Source organism: Gopherus evgoodei, chromosome 4 (genome assembly GCF_007399415.2).
Source record: "Gopherus evgoodei ecotype Sinaloan lineage chromosome 4, rGopEvg1_v1.p, whole genome shotgun sequence".
Classification (NCBI taxonomy): Eukaryota; Metazoa; Chordata; order Testudines; family Testudinidae; genus Gopherus; species Gopherus evgoodei.
Genome location: NC_044325.1, coordinates 58,340,148 through 58,361,209, shown reverse-complemented (window position 1 = coordinate 58,361,209; position 21,062 = coordinate 58,340,148). Strand labels below are relative to the sequence as shown.

The window sequence follows — 21,062 nt, the reverse complement described above, 5'->3', positions numbered from 1 at the left end:
TTATTTGAGCATAAGCTTTCGTGGGCTACATCTGATGAAGCGGGCTGTAGCTCATGAAAGCTTATGCTCAAATAATTTGTTAGTCTCTCCAAGTACTGTTCTTTTTGAAAATAAGATGTATTCAGCTTATGTATTGGGTCAATTCATTCTCTAGGAAAATTTGGCATTGTACAGACACAACCCACAATGATTTTCTCCACAGAAACTTATGGAAACATATTTATGGGTAAACAGCAAAAATATTTTTTCACTAATAAAAGAATAAAAACACCCTTCTCAAAACCTCGTTATAATGGGAATAATTTTAGCCAAGGATATTTCTCTGAGGAATAATAACAAACTGGGCTTAATGGTCATTGGCTACACCTTAGGCCCTCAATTAATCCTTGAACCTCAACCGTGACTACTTAATTGACTTAGTTTCATTTCATTTAACATTTCAAAGTGATCTCCCTAGAATCACCTGACAGAGTCACATGGTCTCTGTAGATGTGCACTGACATGGTTCACTATGTTACATTGTCTCCATACACTTGCATTGACATTTCATTCTGTTTTGACATCACAGTGGCCACATCCATGGATCTGTGCAGATGACATGAGATTGTTCAGATTAAGTTAAAGCAGTCCAAGAGAGTGGGAAACTAGTACTTTATAGAATGCAAACGAACTGCAGCACATGAGCTCACTTAAATGATTAATTAGTAATTGAACAGCATTTCTGGGTACTTTAAACAAAAAATCATAACCAATCTAAAAAAAAAACGTCACTTTCCTAAACCTGTCTCTTCACTTACATTCAACTGCAACTATTGAGACATTGTTAAGAGGCAAGCTGGCCTGAGAACTATACCAGTAATTTATTAAAGAAATGAAAATTGCTATTACATTTCATGATATTAGGCTGCAAATAAGTTATGTATATCTCAGGCATTCCCAATCATTAGTATCAAAACAATTAACTGAGTATTGTATGATGCAATTCCAAATCAAGATAAAATTCTTTGTATACACTGAAATAGTTAAGCCAACAACGAGAGGTTTTTTCTTATAATGTGGAAAAGTTTAGAGAGGCCTTTTGAAGTGCTTTGATCAAGCTCTGAAATAATGTTAGTGGATACTATTGTACCAAAATGATAATTTATAGTAGCTGACCTAAGCTGCTCTTTGTATAACAGCCATACATGAAACAATAGCAGGGAAAGTGAAAAACACAAGGGGAACTAAAGTGCTCTGTTTATTATTTAGCTCATAATTACATCTTCCTTATTTAATCTTTTGAATCCTGGCATGTTCTTAATAATACAGGTTCAAATAATATTTACTACACACAAGAGGTTAGTTTGAGTAACACATTTAGACTATCCAACTTTGTGTAACTTGTGACCTTTCCCTAACCTAAGCAAGGTCTATTTTATACAGATTGTACTAGATAGACAGTTCCTCTGTAAATGGTAAAGTTGCTGCCAAGCTCCCACTGTTATCCATTTACTTCATTTTTCAGCCAGGCATACTTTTAATTCCTATCACCCAGCTGTAAGGAGATTTATTTAGTTTTCTTCTCTTGCCAACTTAACATAAACAGGAGTTTCTCTTAGTAGATTGTAAACCCACTGTAAGTGGCACTCTGCAGTTTAGATTAACAAACTAGGAATAGTGCTTTTATTAATTCTTGTTAGCAACTTGCTATTGTGTGATTCACAAATTTGATAAGTAGTCATAGTAACAAACATGTTTGTTATCTGTTCTCCAAAACAACAATGGTGTAACTCTTCAACACCTACCTTGAGTCAGACTTACTAATTACTGACATTGCTGGGCCAGTGTCTCCTTGAGTTCTGTCCCTTTTTAAAAAGGGGATCAGGGTCTAATTGCAGATGACCTATTGAGAATTACTCCAACAGGGCAGCTGCAGCTTGAGAATCAGGTAGCTGTAACTGACCCTTGGATAGTCCTTCCTTTTGTGCTGAACAGAGTGTCCTCAAGTTGAGTAAGGACTGCAGAATCATCTCTTTTCATTTTTAACAGCTGAAATCTTAATTTCGACCATACATATTTTCTCACAGCCAAGACTGCTATATGGAAGAAAGATTGTGTTTGAAAATTAGGACCCATTAGATAAGTATAGGATTTACCATACTGGATCATGCCATTGTTCCATCGACTCCATCATCAGCACGTGGAAGTGACCTATATGTGACACTTCAGAGGGAGGTAAAACCTCACCCACTGCAGTCGACTAGCTGGGCAATGCTATATATGGAGATCTGGATCATTTCCCCTAAATTAAAATAGAATCACGAGAGAGACATTCTGCATTATATGGTAGTTTGGCCTGAATTCACACAGAATATGAAATAAAAATAACATTTTTCAGCCACAGAACTTTCATCAGAAGCCATCTGTAGAGACAAAAGTAATGAGTAGAGAAAGGGGTATTCAAATGAGAAAAGGACTAATGAGAGGCTTTTGGCCCACAAATAATAACTGGCTAAACAGTATGGAAAACAAAGAGGGAAGGATGAAAAAGGATATGGAAAGAACTATAAAGTGCCTTGTTAAATAAGAAGAGATGGCAAATCAATTACAAGAAGAGGTATACAGAGAGGGCAAGGTGGCTAAGGGAATTAAGAAGTAGCAAGATGAAACAGTTTTTGAGTAAGCGAATACAATAAAACAAGAAACAAAGTCTTAATATACTATGCATATACTTGAAGTGAAATTGTGATGAAGTATCACCAGGTTTAAAATATATGCACCAGTCTGTTCACCTTTCCATTTAGACCAGATTTTTACTATTTACACCAAGTTTTTTGGTTTTGAGTGGCTTTAGAGGAACGTTGTTAAACTATTATTTATCCCTAGAATGCAGGAAAGATGCACCTCAACCTTGATATAACGCTGTCCTCGGGAGCCCAAAAATCTTACTGTGTTATAGGTGCAATCACGTTATATTGAACTTGCTTTGCTCCACTGGAGTGTGCAGCCGTGCCCCCCTGGAACACTGCTTTACCGCATTATACCTGAATTCGTGTTATATCAGGTCGTGTTATATCGAGGTAGAGGTGTAATTAGTTTGTTCTGTTTAACCCTGACTGTGTCATTTTCTGCATGACCTGTATGCCTATGTGCCATTCCTGCCAGACCAGGAAGTTTTACTTCCACATTGAACTCATTCCACACAATCATATCATTTCTAAGGCTTGGAGCAGGTTGTATTACAGTGTTTGTATGAGCAGATGCTTGGCAAGTCTATATATGCCAGTGAGACCATCATTCAGTTTTATGCACACTTCTGTTTTCTGGCTTGGCATAATTCATTAGCACACTGCAGAATACTCCATAAAACCGGATTTGGTTGCAATGTCAAGGTTCTAATGACTATAGCACTGTAAAAAAATGCAGTAGTCTCTCCTTTTTATTCTTTGAGTTGAAATTTACATGTGATAAACTGAAAAAATACACAAGGAACATTTACAACATACAAGTAGGAATAACAATGCAGTTTTATTTATTTTTTAATGGTTTTGTACTTACCATTTAAAATAGTGGCACACAGTATAATACTTTTTTTTGATAGCAAGGCTTGCTAGGAAAGCACATCCAATTGGAATTAGTAGAGTACATACATTTTTACTGCTTATTTCATCCCTATTTTAATATGCAGATTTTAAAAGGGTCACTATATAAAGGAATGGTGAAAGCTTTGATTAAGGACACCAATATTGCCTTTCAAGCCATTATACTGCAGCACCAGATAGGGGAATAAATACACAAATACTGTACAAGCATAACCTTATTTTTATTTGCAGACCCTCAACATTGTTATATGTTTTTATATTAAACAAATTAAAGATTCAATGAGCACTGAACAGAATTTTCAACATCTGTGTAGATAAATTTAATTCATTCAAGAAGAAAAAGTAGCACAGGGCATCTTGTAAAGACTGTTTGAAATGATTTCATACAACACAATGCACAGACATTAGCTAAAACAGATTCAGTTTTGCCCTTAAAACCTACTTCATGTAGGCAGTTATTGCTTTGAGTTTCTAATGGAACAATGGTTGATTATTACTTTCTTATTTTCTGTTCTTGATTTTACACATGCCACTAACCTAAACCAGAGTTATAAGTCCCAGGGTAGTTGCACCCTAAATGTTGCTTCTGTGTAGCCTTAGAGAGGTACACTCTCAGATTGCTTCTGCCTATCTTTATGTGCAGACTCAAAGCCTATCAGGTAAAAAGAAAGTAAGTGTAATAGTTGAAACGTAAATGCGTTACAGGTGTTTGAGAAAAAAAGGATTGACTGAAAATTAGTATTTTTAAAAGTAACATTCAGAAACAGTAAGAATCTTTGCCACGTAGGTAGCTCATAGTATTGTGGAAACTCTAGTGTACTCTTGCCTGTACAGGTTTCAGAGTAGCAGCTGTGTTAGTCTGTATCTGCAAAAAGAACAGGAGTACTTGTGGCACCTTAGAGACTAACAAATTTATTTCAGCATAAGCTTTCATGGGCTACAGCTCACTTCTTTGGATGCATAGAATGCATAGAATCTGAAGAAGTAAGCTGTAGCCCACAAAAGCTTATGCTGAAATAAATTTGTTAGTCTCTAAGGTGCCACAAGTACTCCTGTTCTTCTTGCCTGTACAGTTAACTCCTCACTTAAAGTCGTCTCAGTTAAGGTTGTTTCGTTGCTGATCAATTAGGGAACATGATCGTTTAAAGCTGTGCAATGCTCCCTTCTAACGTTGTCTGGCAGCCACCTGCTTTGTCCACAGCTTGCAGGAAAAGCAGCTCGTTGCAGCTAGCTGGTGGAGGCTTGTAACAAGGGTGGACCGGCAGCCCCCTTAAGTTCCCAGTGCTGCAGCCACCCAGAAGATATCAATCGGTAGTTCAGCTGTCCCTGCCCCCACTGCCATGTGCTGCTCCTGCCCTCTGCCTTGGAGCTGCTCCCAGAGAATCCTGCTTGCTGTGGGGGCGGGTGGGAGGGGAAGGGAGCAGGCTGTCAGTGTGTCTCCCTCCTCCTGGGGTCCTGCACCCTGCTTCCCCCTTCTCCATATAGAGCAGGGAGGGGACACAGACGGAGAGAGACAGAGAGATCCTGGGGCAGCAACTGCTGTCTCAACTTCCTGATCCACATAAAAAGACAATGCACTTAAGAGTGGGTCAGCTTACTTAAAGGGGCAGTATGCATCTCTCTCTTTCTCCCACACACAAGGTGTGTGTCTGTCTCTGTCTGCTATGCTGTCTCCCCTCCTGTGTGTTTGTGCTGCCTTGTGTGAGAGGCTACATTAACAATGTGTTAACCCTTGAGGGCTCTGCCGAGTGCTAGTTCATCATTTAGAAGCAAGGCATTCCCTGGGAAATATCCCTCCCTCTAACTTTATCACCTCTACCATCATAGCTGTGAACAGTATTAAATTGTTTGTTTAAAACTTATACTGTGTGCATATCTATATAATATATAGTTTTTTGTCAGGTGAAAAAAATTTCCCTGGAACCTAACCGCCCCCTTCCCCATTTATATTAATTCTTATGGGGAAATTGGATTTGCTTAACATCCTTTCGCTTAAAGTCGCATTTTTCAGGAACGTAACTACAATGTTAAGTGAGGAGTTACTGTAAAGCAAAGGATGTATCAATATTATTAAACCTATTTTTCCTATAGAGAGAGAGAAAAAAAAAGATTTCTAAATTGGTCGTATAAATAAAATCCAGGCTAAAACTTGGCACAAAGTTTAGTATAAAAGTGAGATTTGAAAGTTTCTTCTAAAATAAGTTGTGTGGTTGTTTTAAAGTTTAAAAAGTGGGTTCATATGCTTTCTTTGCATCTCCTAATTTGGATTGAAAATTTGTGCAGTTTCAAAATATTAAGGACCCCAAACAGCTTCTCTGTTGAGGTTCTGAGATCTTCTGTTACTCAAGAGAAGCTGAGTATGCAACTCAACTTCCTATTCTGAGAGGAATTTCCCTTTGGGAGTGGTAGTTTTTATGACTCTTCTTATCAAGTACCCTTCCCAAGATGAAGTCTATAGCTTTGTATGGCTCTTATGATTGGTTAGAGAAGAGATGTTGTGGTGTTTCTATCAGCTTCCTCAAAATTTTATTTTTCCTTGGCTGAGCGTTAGCAAATGCTACCAGCCCAAAGAGATATGCCTTGTCTGATCACCTCTTAGCTGTAAGAACAGAAGTTAGGCTGAACACTGCTCCTCTTTCCTGGGGTAATGAGTGTAGAAAGAAGACGAGAAAGGAGCCCTCACAATAATGGTGGAAGCCCACCACCATCTCTAGACACTTCCACCCTTGGCAGTTCCATCAGGAAGAAGAGAATAGGCAACAATAGCACTCAGGAGATGGTGTGCTTATTTAGATGAATTCCCCATCCAACAAATCCAGTAGGAAGCAGTGTTTGCCTTTTGGTTCTCTCCTTGAACACCAGGCTGTACTCTCAGAATACATCAACCAGGTACAAAGTTTCATATATGGTCCTTCTGGATTTCATGTGCCTGAAAACTGCACATCATGAGGCCTACAGAGATCTACACAAATTATTTGCTTAAAATCAACCAAGGAAAAGATCCATCAGTAGAGATTTCTAGGATATGCCAAAACTGCTGAAAGAGAACAATGTGCTTTATCAATTATTTTTAATACTTTAAAAAGTATTAAAAATGCACTACAAGTATTAATATGCACTACAAAATTTCCCAAATATATATATACACACAAGATAAATGCTGACTTTTTTTAGGAAAAATATTCTTAAAAATTTGAATGTCACATTCTTTTTTTTTAAGCAAACATAAAATGAGGAAATTCATACATCAATCATTATATTTGAATAATAGTAGCTGTCTGGTTTAACGCTACAAAAGCCAGGAAATTCAGTACAAACAAGGCATTAATGATGATGTGATTCTCTTTTACCATGAATTGCACTAAGTAGGCACAATGTGAGTGTTCAGTGGGGAGTTTCAGCCTTAACCAAATTTCCTGGCTTGTGTGTGTGTTTGAGCTAGATCTTTAATATTTAACACAGCTATGTGAGAGATAACAGAAAGCGCTTTCTTCAAGATGACTCCACAACACAGGGAGGAGAATTGAAAGTCACACCTTTCAGCCTCCAGATTTTTTCTTTTGTTCAGTATTTAAGGAGAAGCCATCCGGAAGGAAGAAAGATTATGACTATCTATAAACTAACTGTTTGACAGAGACAGAACTGCTGATAATGAGCGGGTTGTGTCTGTAGCTTTTGGCTGCTCACAACTGCAGAGGGCTGAGGCAAAACAGAAACTCTTGATATGTTTGTCTAAAGAGGTAGTAGTGTGATCACAGGCAGCAGGAGTTCAGCTGAAGTTCAGGGCAGATGTTGCCAGTAGTTTACACTGCAGGAAAGTAAAATTGCTTCCGGATTCACCTCTTCCTCCCAATTTCTCTTCCAACATCAGTGTTGAGCCATGCTGTGTCGCAGAGTTACAATATCAGTAGGAAAGCAGTCTTTTAGCAGGATACCACGTTCACGATGGCAGTCCAACTCCTCAATAAATCCATACCAATAAATGACTAATCCAGGACCAAATCTATAAAATAATAAGAATATAACAAAATTACATATACAGAAAAAAAAAAAGAAAGTCACAGTGCTGGTAAGTCACATGCACTGCTGATTTTATTCTAAAAATTGGACAGTTTACCTACATTTAATTTCCAACATTTTAATTTAATCAGGGTAGAATTGTTTTACATTTAAGTAATATCTGATTCCATAAATAAAATTCTATTCAGGGTTTTAGAGCAAACTGAAATATTTGTTTAGTTCACACTTCTACCATTGTGAACATATAATTCACCAGCCATAAGAACAGATCCCTAAGTGCCTTTGTAATAACATTTAATAACTGTGTGATACATACAGAAGCCTCTCTTCCCTTGCTCTCCATTTATTTCAGATTTGGACATTTAAGCATTAAAAATACACGAGTTTACATAAAACCTCAGATGATATGAATTCAGTACAGTAAAGATCAACAATGATTCTCAAAATATAATCTCTACAATGACTAAGTAACTATTAAGCAAAGCACAGTCCATAGAAAGTTTCTACGCAGGTCTCCAGAGCTGCCTCCACTAGGCACTCTCAGAAGTAGCCCCATGGACTATTTTACCCATCAGGAAGTTCAGACCTTGAGGCTGGGTTCATAAAGAAGATCACTATCAATCATTGTGTACAGCGATATGTTTTGACATCAGTTTCACGTTTTTCCTACTGAGAGCACTTAATTAAAGGGCAGCACTACTTTGGTTAGTGTTCCAGGAATTTTACAGTGAAATCATAAATTATGATATGTTGTGGTTAGTAAAAGGATGTCTAAAAACAGAACCACTTTCTGTAGTCTACATTACAGCAGTCTGTACAATGTTAGGCCAAAAAGCTTTTTCTTTCTGTGATTTATTACATGCTAAGTGGACTTGCCAAAACAACAGTGCAGGATGAGCTATTAGATACTGTATGTACAAGAAAAACGTTCAATAGAATATCATTTAATGGTTTATACACAGAGCTGTGCTCAGTATTCACACCAATATGGTAGCCAATTTTTGTTAATGTTTAATTATAATAAAAGTGTGTCGGGGGATGCACAATAACTGGAAAGTCCACTTAGCAGACAATAGAAGCTCTCAAACAGTGGGTAGTGCCAGACTGGCTTCATTAGGGTGGTTTCTTTCCAACACTGAACTGAGGAAATCTCTGTTTGATGTGCTCATGTAATGGAACAGACATAAAAGGAAGTAATTCCGTGGATTCCCCGTGCAGTTTCAATTGGGTATTGTGCTACTTTCCAAAACTGTTGTGTAGTGTGGGTAAGCACTGTTTTATGGTTGCTACCTTCCACCCCAGAGGTGGGTGCATTTCAGTAGCAAGGAAGCATTCTCATACATAGTTTACATAACAGTTTGGAAAGCTCTGTGATTTTTCAGATGGAAATGCAAGAAGTTATTACTGTTACAGATTTAGCCACATTAATATAGAGAAAGTGAAGTTTCTTTAGAAGTGTGTTATAGATCAGATTGTGGCTGGAGTGGAAGAGCACAGCACCCTCCTCCCAGCAGTTGCACTCCATAGGTGGCCAGCAACATTTGCTGTCTCTGTTAGGGTGACCAGATGTCCTGATTCTATAGGGACAGTCCCGATATAGGCTTCTATTACCCCTCAGCCCTTGTCCCAATTTTTCACACTTGCTGTCTGGTCATGCTAGTCCCTGTGATCTCTGGAACATAAGCCTTGCTTTTGGCTAGTGCCCTGTGAGGTGCATGCAGGTCCACAGCCTGCTGTTCCTCACTGTATCAACAAACACAGCTGGCCCAGCCACAGGGGGGAGCAAATGGGTGAGTTTGCTGAGAGACACTGCTGCCTGGTGCTCCCATTGGGGTAGTGAAGCTTCATGCTGTCACCAATGTAAGGCATTGATTCACTGCTACAATCTGGCCCTAATATTTTTACAGAGAAGTGTGTTCAAACCAATCACTTCAAAAGGAATATGTATCTGGGGAGGCAGTAAATACTCTACCTGAAGGATTTTAAAAACAAACCAGACCAAACACACATACGCTCATAAAGAGAATGCATTTTGCATTTTTAATAGACTGTTTTATGCAAGTCGGAAGCTATGAAACATACATACATGCGGTACTTGTTCATTACTAGGTCGTTTTCCAGGTAAAAAACCCAGTGCTAATGAGCAGCTGCTCTTCCCTAGTGCTTAAGGAAACTTGACTTGTTTCACTCTGCACAACTATCTGAAAACTCATGTGGTAAAAGGCACTTGTCACTGCATATAAACTGTAACTTGTATTTGAAATTACAATTATTCATTAAAATAGATACTTCCAAGCCCACTCAAAAGGGATTGTAAACCAGTTTTTATTGAACCGTCAGTGCCACCAAATGACACTTTTCATTATATTGGCTGCAACTAGCAATAGGTTCAGAAATGCCAATTCTGATGAAAAACTTTATTTTCAGGGTGTCCAGTGAGTCAATTGCAGGTTCCTGGCTTTAGTTAATCAGTGAAATTATTCCCTCAATCCTGTATTAGACCTTTATTAGGTAACTAGTCCTGTCCATGCTATATCGTTTCATAATATTGGTATAATCCTTTATATTCTGACTGTGTATCAGAGACAGCACATGTACAAGCCATGCTATATTAAAAATGACTTAAGGGAAGCACTTAAAACCAAAATTAACTTGTTGGCCCGGTAAGCATTTGCCACTGACTATGAGGCGCTCCTGCTGCTAAGGGCTAATTTCTCTTCCATTAACACAGAGAGCTGGCAAATCTCAAACAATGCCCATGGTTAATTACAGTTGCCTTAATTTGAAAAGACATTTAACCTTTTTATGGAGGGGAGGGGGCATGGAAGTGCAAGCAAGGAGCAAGAACCACCCTTTTAACTTGACTCCCTTCTGCTCCTTCTAAAGTTGTACATGTGACAGTGTGGAGATGAAACTTAACACAGTAAATTATAGTCAGGTTAAAAACTTATTTATAGATTAATAACAACATTTAACACATTGGAGACTAACCTCCCTTTCAGGACCAATGCTGACAACTTTGGTTTACACAGGAGAACTAGTTCAAATGACAGAGAGCTTGCTCTGCATGCCACAGGAAGTGGGACCAACCTGGCAGTTCTGTGGAAAATCTTCAGAATACAAAGGAAAAGATGGTTTTATAGTCACTGTACAGGACCCTGTCAGGAATACTGTATGCAATACAGGTTACTATATCACAGGAAGGATATTAATTTTTGAGAAGGTGCAGCTCAGGGCAACAAAGAAGACATCAGCTCTTAAGGAGCTAGGTACAGAATCCTATAGACTTTGCTTTTGCCCAGTAGAACTGTGTAAACCTTCAGTATTGGTTAACAGGTACTCGTGTGAATCTTCTCTACAGTTTTGTGTCACAATAGTTCACACCCTGAAAAATCCAAGTGCAAGCTAACCCCAAAACTCAACAAAAACTACAGTTTTGCCTGTTTTGTGAAGTTCAATATTTTTTTAAAAAACAAATATTGGCTGACTTTTCAAACTTGAAAGGAAACAGAAAAACAGCTGAGTTTTAGCTAGTTTAGGCTTTTGTTATAAACATTTTGAATAGCTCCACATAGGAGAAAACTCAGAGGCAAGACTATTTCATATGAAGGTAATAAACATATTAAATATGCTATCAGAGAGAGGGCCTCACTGAGGTCTTGTGAACACAAATAAAATGGTTACCCAGCTTTTAGCAACTGTTGTTCTTCGAGATGTATTGTTCATGTCCATTCAAAGTAGGTGTGTGCGCACTGCATGCACGCCAGCCGGAAGATTTTCCCCTAGCAGCGTCTGTAGGGTTGGCTCAGGCGCCCCCTGCGCGTGGCGCCATGGTGCCCTATAAAGGGGCCCGCCAACCCCACCCCCTCAGTTCCTTCTTACCGCGGTGACGGCTAGCTGGAACTTCTCTTGCATAGCAATCTGGCAGTGTCCTATCCGTATTGTTAAGTCCGTGTATTCAGTTGTGGGGCGGGAGGAAGGAAAAACTGGATAGAATATCCCCTCTCTACTGTGCGGAGCACCCATTTGTCCGATGTAATTCAGGACCAGGCACGGCAGAAGTGGGACAGATGTGACCCAAAGGTAGGAGTGGGAGGATCCAGAGTCCCCAACTGGTAGGTCACCCTCGACCGTACCATCAAATAGGGGGTTTAGGCCCAGATAGTGGTCTCAATTGGCCAGACCACCTGGCCAGAGGGGTGACGGTGGTGACGCCTCCTGCCATTTCTACCCTGCCTGCACCTCAGCTCCTGGTGGGCCTGTGGCTGGTATGGGCGAGGGGCTGCCTGCGGCCTAAATTGTCCGCACTGGGTCGCGGGGGTATGCAAGCCCAGGGAGCGAAGTGTGGCCCTCGAGTCCTTTAAACTATGGAGAAGTTTGTCCATTTTCTCTGAAAACAGCATCTGCCCTTCGAAGGGGAGGTCTTGAATCGTCTGCTGGACCTCACAGGGCAGGCCCGAGACCTGGAGCCAGGCTCCCCACCGCATGACCAGGCCCGTGGCCAGGGTGCGCGAGGCTGAGTCCGCTGCTTCTAAGGCGACCTGGAGGGAGGCTCAAGAGATCAGTTTGCCCTCCTCCACTAGGGCCGAAAACTCTGATCTCGAGTCCTGGGGAAGGAGCTCCACAAACTTCGACATGGCTGAACACGTGTTGTGGCCATATCGGCTTACTATTGCCTGTTGATTGGCAATGCGGAGCTGGAGTCCCCCTGTGGAGTACACCTTCCTGCCAAAGAGCTCAAGTCTTTTTGCGTCCCTGCTCTTTGGTGTTGACCCTTGAAACCCTAGACGCTCCCGCCGGTTGGCCGCATCAACTACCAGGGAGTTGGGGGAAGGGTGGGTGCACAGGTGCTCGTGCCCTTTAGAGGGGACGAAGTAGCACCCCTCCATCCTCTTGGCAGTAGGGGCCAATGAGGCTGGTGTTTGCCATAGGGCGTGGGATGTATCCGCTATCGTCTTTATCAGCGGGAGGGCCACCCTGGATGGCCCTGAGGGGGCCAGGATGTCCACTACAGGGTCCGCGTCCACCTCGATCTCCTCCGCTTGGATTGTGAGCTCGCCAAAGCAATCATTGGAGTGTCCTCTAGGGCTGGAGCCACAGCCGTGCCCGAGACTGCCTTGTCCGGGGAGGACGACAAAGAGACTACATGGAGCGTCCCTTCGTCCGGTGCATGCGGCCCTTCCGGGTCCTGCAGCACACAGTATTGAGGTTGCGGTGCTGGTACCGAGTCCAAATGCGGCACCGTGGCTGGTATCGGGGTCACTAGTGAGCGACTTGGCATATCATGCGGTGCCGGCGTAGCCTGAACTAAAGCAGCTGCCGGTGCCGCTGCCCAGTTAGGGGGTGCTGAACTTGACGATGGTACATCCCTGCCCGACGACGGTGCCGGTGGGGGAGGCAGCTGCACCGAGGCCACCGACGTCAAGGACACCAAAGCCGACCATGACAGAGGGCCAAATGCCTGGCCTACCGACTGATGGTAAGCCCAGGGAGTCTAAAACGGCCACTGCGAGGGCAGCTTCCACTGTTGCTGCCATTGCGGGTAATGGTGGCTCGCCTCCGACACCGACTCCTGCTCCACGACCTGCTGGAGCGATAAGAGTCGCCTCTAAGTCTGAGGTCTCTGAGTATGAGGACCTGGGGGGAGTGGTGCCCGGTGCCAAAGGTGAGCGGTGCTGAGGCGACGGGGAGCCTCTCCTCTGGTCCGGTGCGGCCTTCGCAGCTTGGTGCGGGGAGGGAGGCGATAGCATGGCCGGCTTGCCTCTAGATTATACTGGTGGGTGGACCACAGCAGGCAACTCCCGACGATGTGGGGAGGCCAGTGCCGGGAGACCCATCAGGTCTGAGGCCGCCTCGAACGCCTCTGGCATCGACGGGGAGGCGTATGTCTCCACTGAGGCCCAGAGAATTAGGGGTCCGGACTCGACTGTCCTCTTGCGGTGCGGGAGTCGACGGAACTGCTGGGGGCGGTAATGCAGCCTGTCCGCTTAGCCCGGGGGCGGAGTCGGCCTCGGGTCCTGGTGGGGAGACCGATCCCTCACCGGCTTCTTTTCTTGGTGGGCGCCGGCAAAGGTGAGTGGTGCCGCACCGAGGCCGACTTCCTATGACCCGACTCTGCCCGGTGCCAGGTCTTGGACAACCTGGGCTGGGCCTTAAGTCCTGATGCCGGTGCCAGGGCACTCTGCACCGAGGACGACGTGCTGGGGCCCACCTTGGCCGGTTCTGGGTCCGAGGGTGGTCGCAGGGCTGCCTCCATCAGGAGGACTCTAAGTCTTTGAGCCCTGTCCTTGAAAGTTCGGGGGCGGAAGCCTCTGCAGATAGAGCACCAGTCCTTTTGGTGGCTCTCTCCAAGGCACCTCAAGTACGCAGAGTGCGGGTCACTTGGGCATGAATTTCCCACAGTCCTTGCAGAGTTTGAACTCGAGGGACCTGGGCATGCCCCAGCGGGCGACGAAGACTGTGGGGGGGGGAACCTCTCAACTACGAAAACTAAACTATCTACTAACTATAATATAACTGAATACATGGACTAAATGGTACGGATAGGACACTGCCAGATTGCTATGCAAGAGAAGTTCCAGCTAGCCGTCACCGGCGGTAAGAAGGAACTGAGAGGGTGGAGGGTCGGCAGGCCCCTTTATAGGGCGCCATGGCGGTGCCACAGCGGCATCACTGCAGGGGATGCCTGAGCCGACCCTACGGACGCTGCTAGGGGAAAATCTTCCGGCTGGCGTGCACGCGGCGCACACACACTTTGAATGGACATGAACAACCACTCGAAGAAGAATAATTGGTTTATCTTAAATCAGTTTTTAAACAGATAGCTAAGTGTAAAACCCTCTGTAGACACTCCTATTTCAGTTTGAAAGTGACTTAAGTGGTTTAGTTTAAACTGATTCCTAATCAATATAAGATAAGTAAGCCAGATTTATATTGATTTGAGTGTCCACACAGCCTTTTGCACTGTTTTAACTAAATTGATTATAAAACAAATCTTTAGTTAAACCAATGCGTCATTCTTTGCAAGCCAACAACCCCTGAGACTCTGAGCTTTGCTCCTAAGGAGGAGGGATTTCACGGGGGTATTGTGAAAAACTAGGAAGGTGAAATTCAGTGAGTGGTAGGGGAGCGGAAGGCATAGTAAGCCAGATAGGTTCTTCTTTTTCCTAAAAATCATTTATGCTCTTTTATTGCTAATTTTACATGGACAAATCCTCATTTTAACTCAAGAAATCACATAAAAATCAGCAAAATGTGAATCAGGCTTTATCTTGCCCTTCTACAGAACCACTTTTGTCCTAGAAAGGAAAAAGACTTATTTATTTATCAAAGTGGTTGAGTGGAATATCACACGTTCAACTTTACTTAAAGACAAACTGTTCTCTAGTAATTGTCTTTTACTCTGGAATGTCTGTGTGGGGTCCATGCTAGCTTCTAAGGATATGCCCAGACATGTGGGCATTGGGAGTTGTGTCTTTCACCATCAAAAAGCCTTGCATGTGGTTTTATGGAAAATGCATTTTCAACACACAGCTCAATACTGAGCAGAAATGTTAAACAGCTTGTAATCGTTTTTAGTAACTTTCACTTCATTTATTTATTTAGTCTTAGTTTATTTGTTGTAGATGGGCTGTATACTACATGTATCCCCAGATAGTAATGTAAATAATTTCTTGTCCTGAGAGGCTCTCCTAGTGAAATGTGAGTGTATGTATGTTTATATCTAATGTCCATGTCCATGTCCATATATGCATGTGTCTGTCTCACTGTGTACAATTAGAATGACATCAAGACCAACTGCACTTCATAACTTGTTTCCTATAAAAATAAATTATAATAAATAAAAAAGTTTAAGAATTTAACACAGTTCTTTAAAAGCATTGGATTAACATCTATATATCCATATATATCTCCTGTGCAGTGATGCCTAAAACTTACATCTCTCGTATTCTTATTATTGGAAGGAATTTTGGTGTGGGCCAAGAGTATTTTGGTAGACCAACAACTGCAGGTCAGATTCTCAGCTGGTATAAACTGGTATAGCTCCATTTGACTTTCCTACAGATAGCCCTATTTACACCTGCTGAGATCTGGCCTTGCGTATCTTGGCAGGGAATTAATTTCCATTGCACAGGGATTGATTTTTTTTAATATAAATAAGTATGAATATTTTAAAAAATCAAGTTACAGTATCTTTACATAAAAAGGGGCACTTTCAAACTTTGGACATGGTTGAAAGTGAGTATATTTTCTTAAACTTTTTGTAATCCTCTAGTCCACTTCCTGAACCAATCACAAGGCAGGCCATAATTCAAATAGAAGTTACCTTCGAGGCATCATATAGATTTATATTTTTTGGCTCTACTGAAGTCTGGTTAAAAAAAAAAAAGGTTATTGGAGTTGTTCTCATGTTAGGCAAAGTCAAATAACTGGCTGAGATATGTGTTCATGTTATAAATCTATCACTAGTCCAACCCTCACAAGGCTACACCTATTCTAGGTCCTGGCTACCTTAAATTACATAATAAATATTTTCACCTTATAATAAAGAAAGACTTTACAATAATCTAAATATCTTTGGTTTGCAAACAAACACACTAACTTAATAGGTGCATTAAAACAAAAGGCAAGCTGATGAAGAAAGATCAGTTAGGAAACAGGTAGTCATTTTGGGAGTGATCAAGCACTGTTGGAAGTCAATGGAAGCTTTGCTAGGATTTTCTTTTAATGACTACTAGAATTTTTTTTTTTGTGTGTCCCCATTTTCAAGGAGGTTGTAACTCAGAAATGAAAATTCCTTTGGACTGACAAGGGTATAGAAATTTCCAATGAGTATTGGACACTGATGCAATATACTATGGGAGTGTGGAATGTCAGGGCTATCCAGGGAAGGAAGGTGGATGGAAACTAATAGCAGTCCTCAGTGTCCCTGTAGTCACGCCTTTATTGAATACTATTACATTTTAATAAACTTCTGTTTACACTAGCAGCCTTTTAGCTGTGTGATAAGGCTGTTAAGGCATCAGCCGAAATGCAGCATTTTTGTTAGCCATATTTAATCAAACTTACAATATGATTTAAATGCTTTAGGCATTTGGAGAAGTAAAAATAAGCCATGCAATATTTATCTGGATATCAGGAAACATGTTAAAAAGACATTTTAAAATGTGCATAGTACAAATCATAAATACATATTGATAGAATGGACTGATATTGTGTAAGTCACTGTTATTAAAGAACAGTCTAAAGACAATTTAACTTTTGGCTGCAAAATGCATTTTTAATAAAATTCAAAATACTTTTTCACCTATGGAATTCATACAAATCTGAGAACTGTTCTCTCAGGCAAATACAAAGATTTTTATAATCTTCAGTAACAGATTTTTTTTTGAATAGTTCTCATGGAAATTAACTTTCAAAAGCTATGATTAAATAATATTAAGGTTACACAGATTTTCAAGGATCAAGGCTTTTTAAGTGAAGGCTGACACAGTGAGTGAGAAAGACAAGGCATGTTGGCTCAAGGACAGTGAGTGTTAAGAAAAAATTGTCTTGACTGAACTTTTAATTTCTCTGGCTTACGCAGGTTCATGTCATAATCTAAATTTTACTCAAAAAGACAATTTTGTTCTTGAAAAATCTTTGAGACACTGATCACAATGTGTGATTTTGCTCAAGGGCTTGATTCAGTAAAGCTTATGCTGAAGTCCCACTGACTTCAACGTTACGTACAGTACTTGAGGCCTAAGACACTTGGGCCTTGATCCTGTAAGGAGTTCTGTGTGAATGGCCCCCTGTGCCTCTATTAAACTTTCTGCGGTACTGGAGCTTAAGTGATGAGAATGTAAGATGGTACTGACATATTTCTGGGTAATTAAGTGAGGTTTAAAAAAAACATTTGGGAGCAAGTGGCCCAGTAAAGATAATGATTCTTATTGTGCTTGTGTCTAACTGTGCTTGATTCTGGCCATTCCACTGGCTTTTGATGGATTATTCATCACCAAACACATTCATTTTGGAGGATGCCAATTATTTCTGCTTTCCTGGCAAATTAGTCAGTTCTAATGACCAGTTAGGTGTTAAGGCTTAGAGGTAAAAAGGGTGCCCCAAAGAAGAGGCAAGCACACTCCAAGGACTTTATCCACCTAGACAACTGGACTCAGGTTTAAGTGAAATCTCCCTAAATGACACAATGAAGATGACTGGATATGGAAGCTGCGGTATGTACATGATCCTGGAGGGGGTACCTGAAAAGAGTTTCGTCTGCATGAAGTGCTGCTTGATAGAGCTGATGGAAGAAAAGATCTGAGGATTGGAGATGCAGGTGGAAACTCTGGTTGAGTTTAGAAGGGGGTTTGAGCAGATGATGGAGGCTGAAGGGAAAAGTTCAGACTTGCAGATGGAAGCAGGACCAAAGAACTCTGAGGGGAGACTGCTGGGTGAGGAAAGTGGACAGTGGAAGCATGTGACTAAGAGAATCAGGCAGAGGAAAAGATAGGCTAGTGAAGAAGAAATATAGCTCAGGAACAGTTGTGCAGAGTTGGAAAATGAAGAAGGGACACAGCACGTGGTCACTGAAGGTGAGAGGGCAAGGAAGAAGAGAAGAGCAGTGAGTCCTATAGGAAGAGGGGAAGAGTCAATGGAGATAATATGACCAAATATGAGCCCCAGGAGTATACAGGATGGGTTGCAGAGGATTGCAAGGGAGAACAGGAATCAAGAGGACTTGCAGCCAGAGAAAACAGGGGATAGACCAGAGAATTGCACCATCATCAGGAAAAAGCAGGTCCACATGATTGGGGACGCCTTTCTGAGAAGAACAGACAGGCCTGTAACCAGAGCTGATCCAGAGAAAAGAAGGGTGTGCTGTCTGCCGGGTGCTAAGATACGAGATGTGGACCTGAGGCTGAAGAGAATCCTAACAGGAGCGGGAAAGAATCCACTGATTGTCCTTCATGTGGGAACAAATGATACAGCTAGATCCTCACTGGAATGTATCAAGGGAGACTATGCCAGGTTGGGGAAGATGCTTAAGGAATTCGGTGCTCAGGTGATCTTCAGTGGGATTCTGCCTGTTCCTAGAGAAGGGCAACAAAGGTGTGACAAGATTATGATCAACAGATGGCTCAGGCAGTGGTGCTACAAGAAGGGCTTTGGGATGTATGGCCACTGGAAGGCATTCATGGGAGGTGATGGATGGACTTGGGATGGACTTCACCTGAGTAGGGCAGGAAATAGACTTCTAGGATGGAGGCTGGCACAACTGATTAAGGGATCTTTAAACTAGGAATTTGGGGGAGATGATAATCTCCATGACAGATTTTAACACTGAGAAGGAAGAAAACTAAGTAAGAAAGGATACAGCCATGGGTAGGAGAATGGACATAAGGAGGAAGGGTAGTCTACTAGATGATACTGGTGGTAGAATGTCTGTGCCTAATTGGGTAAAGAATGTGAGCAAAGCCAAACAGCAAAAATTAAGATGTTTGTAAACCAATGCAAGGAGCCTAGGTAACAAAACGGAGAACTAGAGTTACTGAAGCAGGAAGTGAAACCAGATATTATAGGGATAACAGAAACATGGTGGAACAGTAGTCATGACTGGAGTACAGATATTGAAGGGTATGTACTGTTTAGGAAAGACAGAAATAAAGGCAAAGGTGCTGTAGTAGAATTTTATATCAATGATGAGATAGACTGTAAAGAAATAAGTAGTGCTGGAATGGAAAAGACAGAGTCTGTCTGGGCAAAAATCACATTGAGGAAGAAAGCTACTAGAGCCTCTCCTGGGACAGTGCTTGGGCTGTGCTATAGACCACCGGGGTCTGATTTGGATATGTACAGAGACCTCTTCAATGTTTTTAATGAAGTAAATACTAATGGGAATTGTCCGATCATGGGAGACTTTAACTTCCTAGATATAGACTGGAGGACAAGTGCTAGTAATAATAATAGGGCTCAGATTTTCCTGGATGCGATAGCTGATGGATTCCTTCACCAAGTAGTTGCTGAACCAATGAGAGCGGATGCATTTTAGATTTGGTTTTGGTGAGTAGTAATGTGCTAATAGAAGAAATGGCTGTAGGGGACAACCTTGGTTTGAATGATCATGAGCTAATTCAGTTCAAACTAAACGGAAGGATAAACAAAAATAGATCTGGGACTAGAGTTTTTGATTTCAAAAGGGCTAACTTTAAAAAATTAAGGAAATTAGTTAAGGAAGTTGATTGGACTGAAGAACTTGTGGATCTAAAGGCAGAGGAGGCCTGAAATTACTTCAAGTCAAAGTTGCAGAAACTATCAGAAGCCTCTATCCCAACAAAGGGGAAAAAATTCATAGGCAGGAGTTGTATACCAAGCTGGATGAGCAAGCATCTCAGAGAGGTGATTAAGAAAAAGCAGAAAGCCTACAGTGAGTGGAAGATGGGAGGGATCAGCAGGGAAAGCTACCTTATTGAAGTTAGAACATGTAGGGATAAAGTGAGAAAGGCCAAAAGCCATGTAGAGTTGAACCTTGCAAAGGGCATTAAAACGAACAGTAAAAGGTTCTATATCCATATAAATAGGAAGAAATAAAGAAAGAAGAAGTGGGACCGCTAAACACTGAGGATGGAGTGGAAGTTAAGGATAATCTAGGCATGGCCTATATTTGAACAAATGCTTTGCCTCAGTCTTTAATGAGACTAATGAAGAATTTAGGGATAATGGTAGGATGACAAATGAGAATGAGGATTTGGAGGTAGATATTACCATATCTGAGGTAGAAGCCAAACTCGCACAGTTTAATGGGCTAAATCGAGGGACCCAGATCATCCAAGCATATTAAAAGAACTGGCACATGAAACTGCAAGCCCATTAGCAAGCATTTTTAATAAATCTGTAAACTCAGGGGTTGTACTGTATGACTGGAGAATTGCTATCACAGCTCCTATTTTTAAGAATGGAAAAAAACGTGATCCGGGTAACTACAGGCCTGTTAGTTTGACATCTGTAGTATGCAAGGTCTTAGAACATTTTTTGAAAAAGGAGAAAGTAGTTAAGGATATTGAGGTCAATGGTAATTGGGACAAAATACAACATGGTTTCTACAAAATGCAGATCGTGCCAAACCAACCTGATCTCCTTCTTTGGGAAGGTAACAGATATTTTAGACAAAGGAAACACAGTAGATCTAATTTACCTCAATTTCAGTAAGGCATTTGACATGGTTTCACATGGGGAATTATTAGCTAAATTGGAAAAGATGGGGATCAATACGAAAATTGAAAGGTAGATAAGAAACTGGTTAAAGAGACTACAAAAGGTCATACTGAAAGGTGAACTGTCTGGTTGGAGGGAGATTACTAGTGGAGTTCTTCTGGGATCGGTTTTGGGACCAATCTTATTTAATCTTTTTATTACTGACCTCAGCACAAAAAGTGGGAATGTGCTAATAAATTTTGCGGACGACACAAACTAGGA

The 21,062-nt window shown here is 41.4% G+C and overlaps 1 protein-coding gene across 3 annotated transcripts in view; it reads right to left on the bottom strand.

Annotated features, from left to right (window-relative positions):
* Positions 1–5,563: 5,563 nt before the first annotated feature.
* C4H15orf41 (chromosome 4 C15orf41 homolog) overlaps positions 5,564–21,062 on the bottom strand; it is a 184,733-nt gene continuing 169,234 nt past the window's right edge. For all 3 annotated transcript variants that reach the window (XM_030559381.1, XM_030559378.1, XM_030559380.1), the window contains one exon: positions 5,564–7,584. In XM_030559381.1, coding sequence (XP_030415241.1) covers positions 7,449–7,584 — 136 coding nt within the window. In that variant the 3' untranslated portion in view covers positions 5,564–7,448. The remainder of the gene's footprint in view (positions 7,585–21,062) is intronic.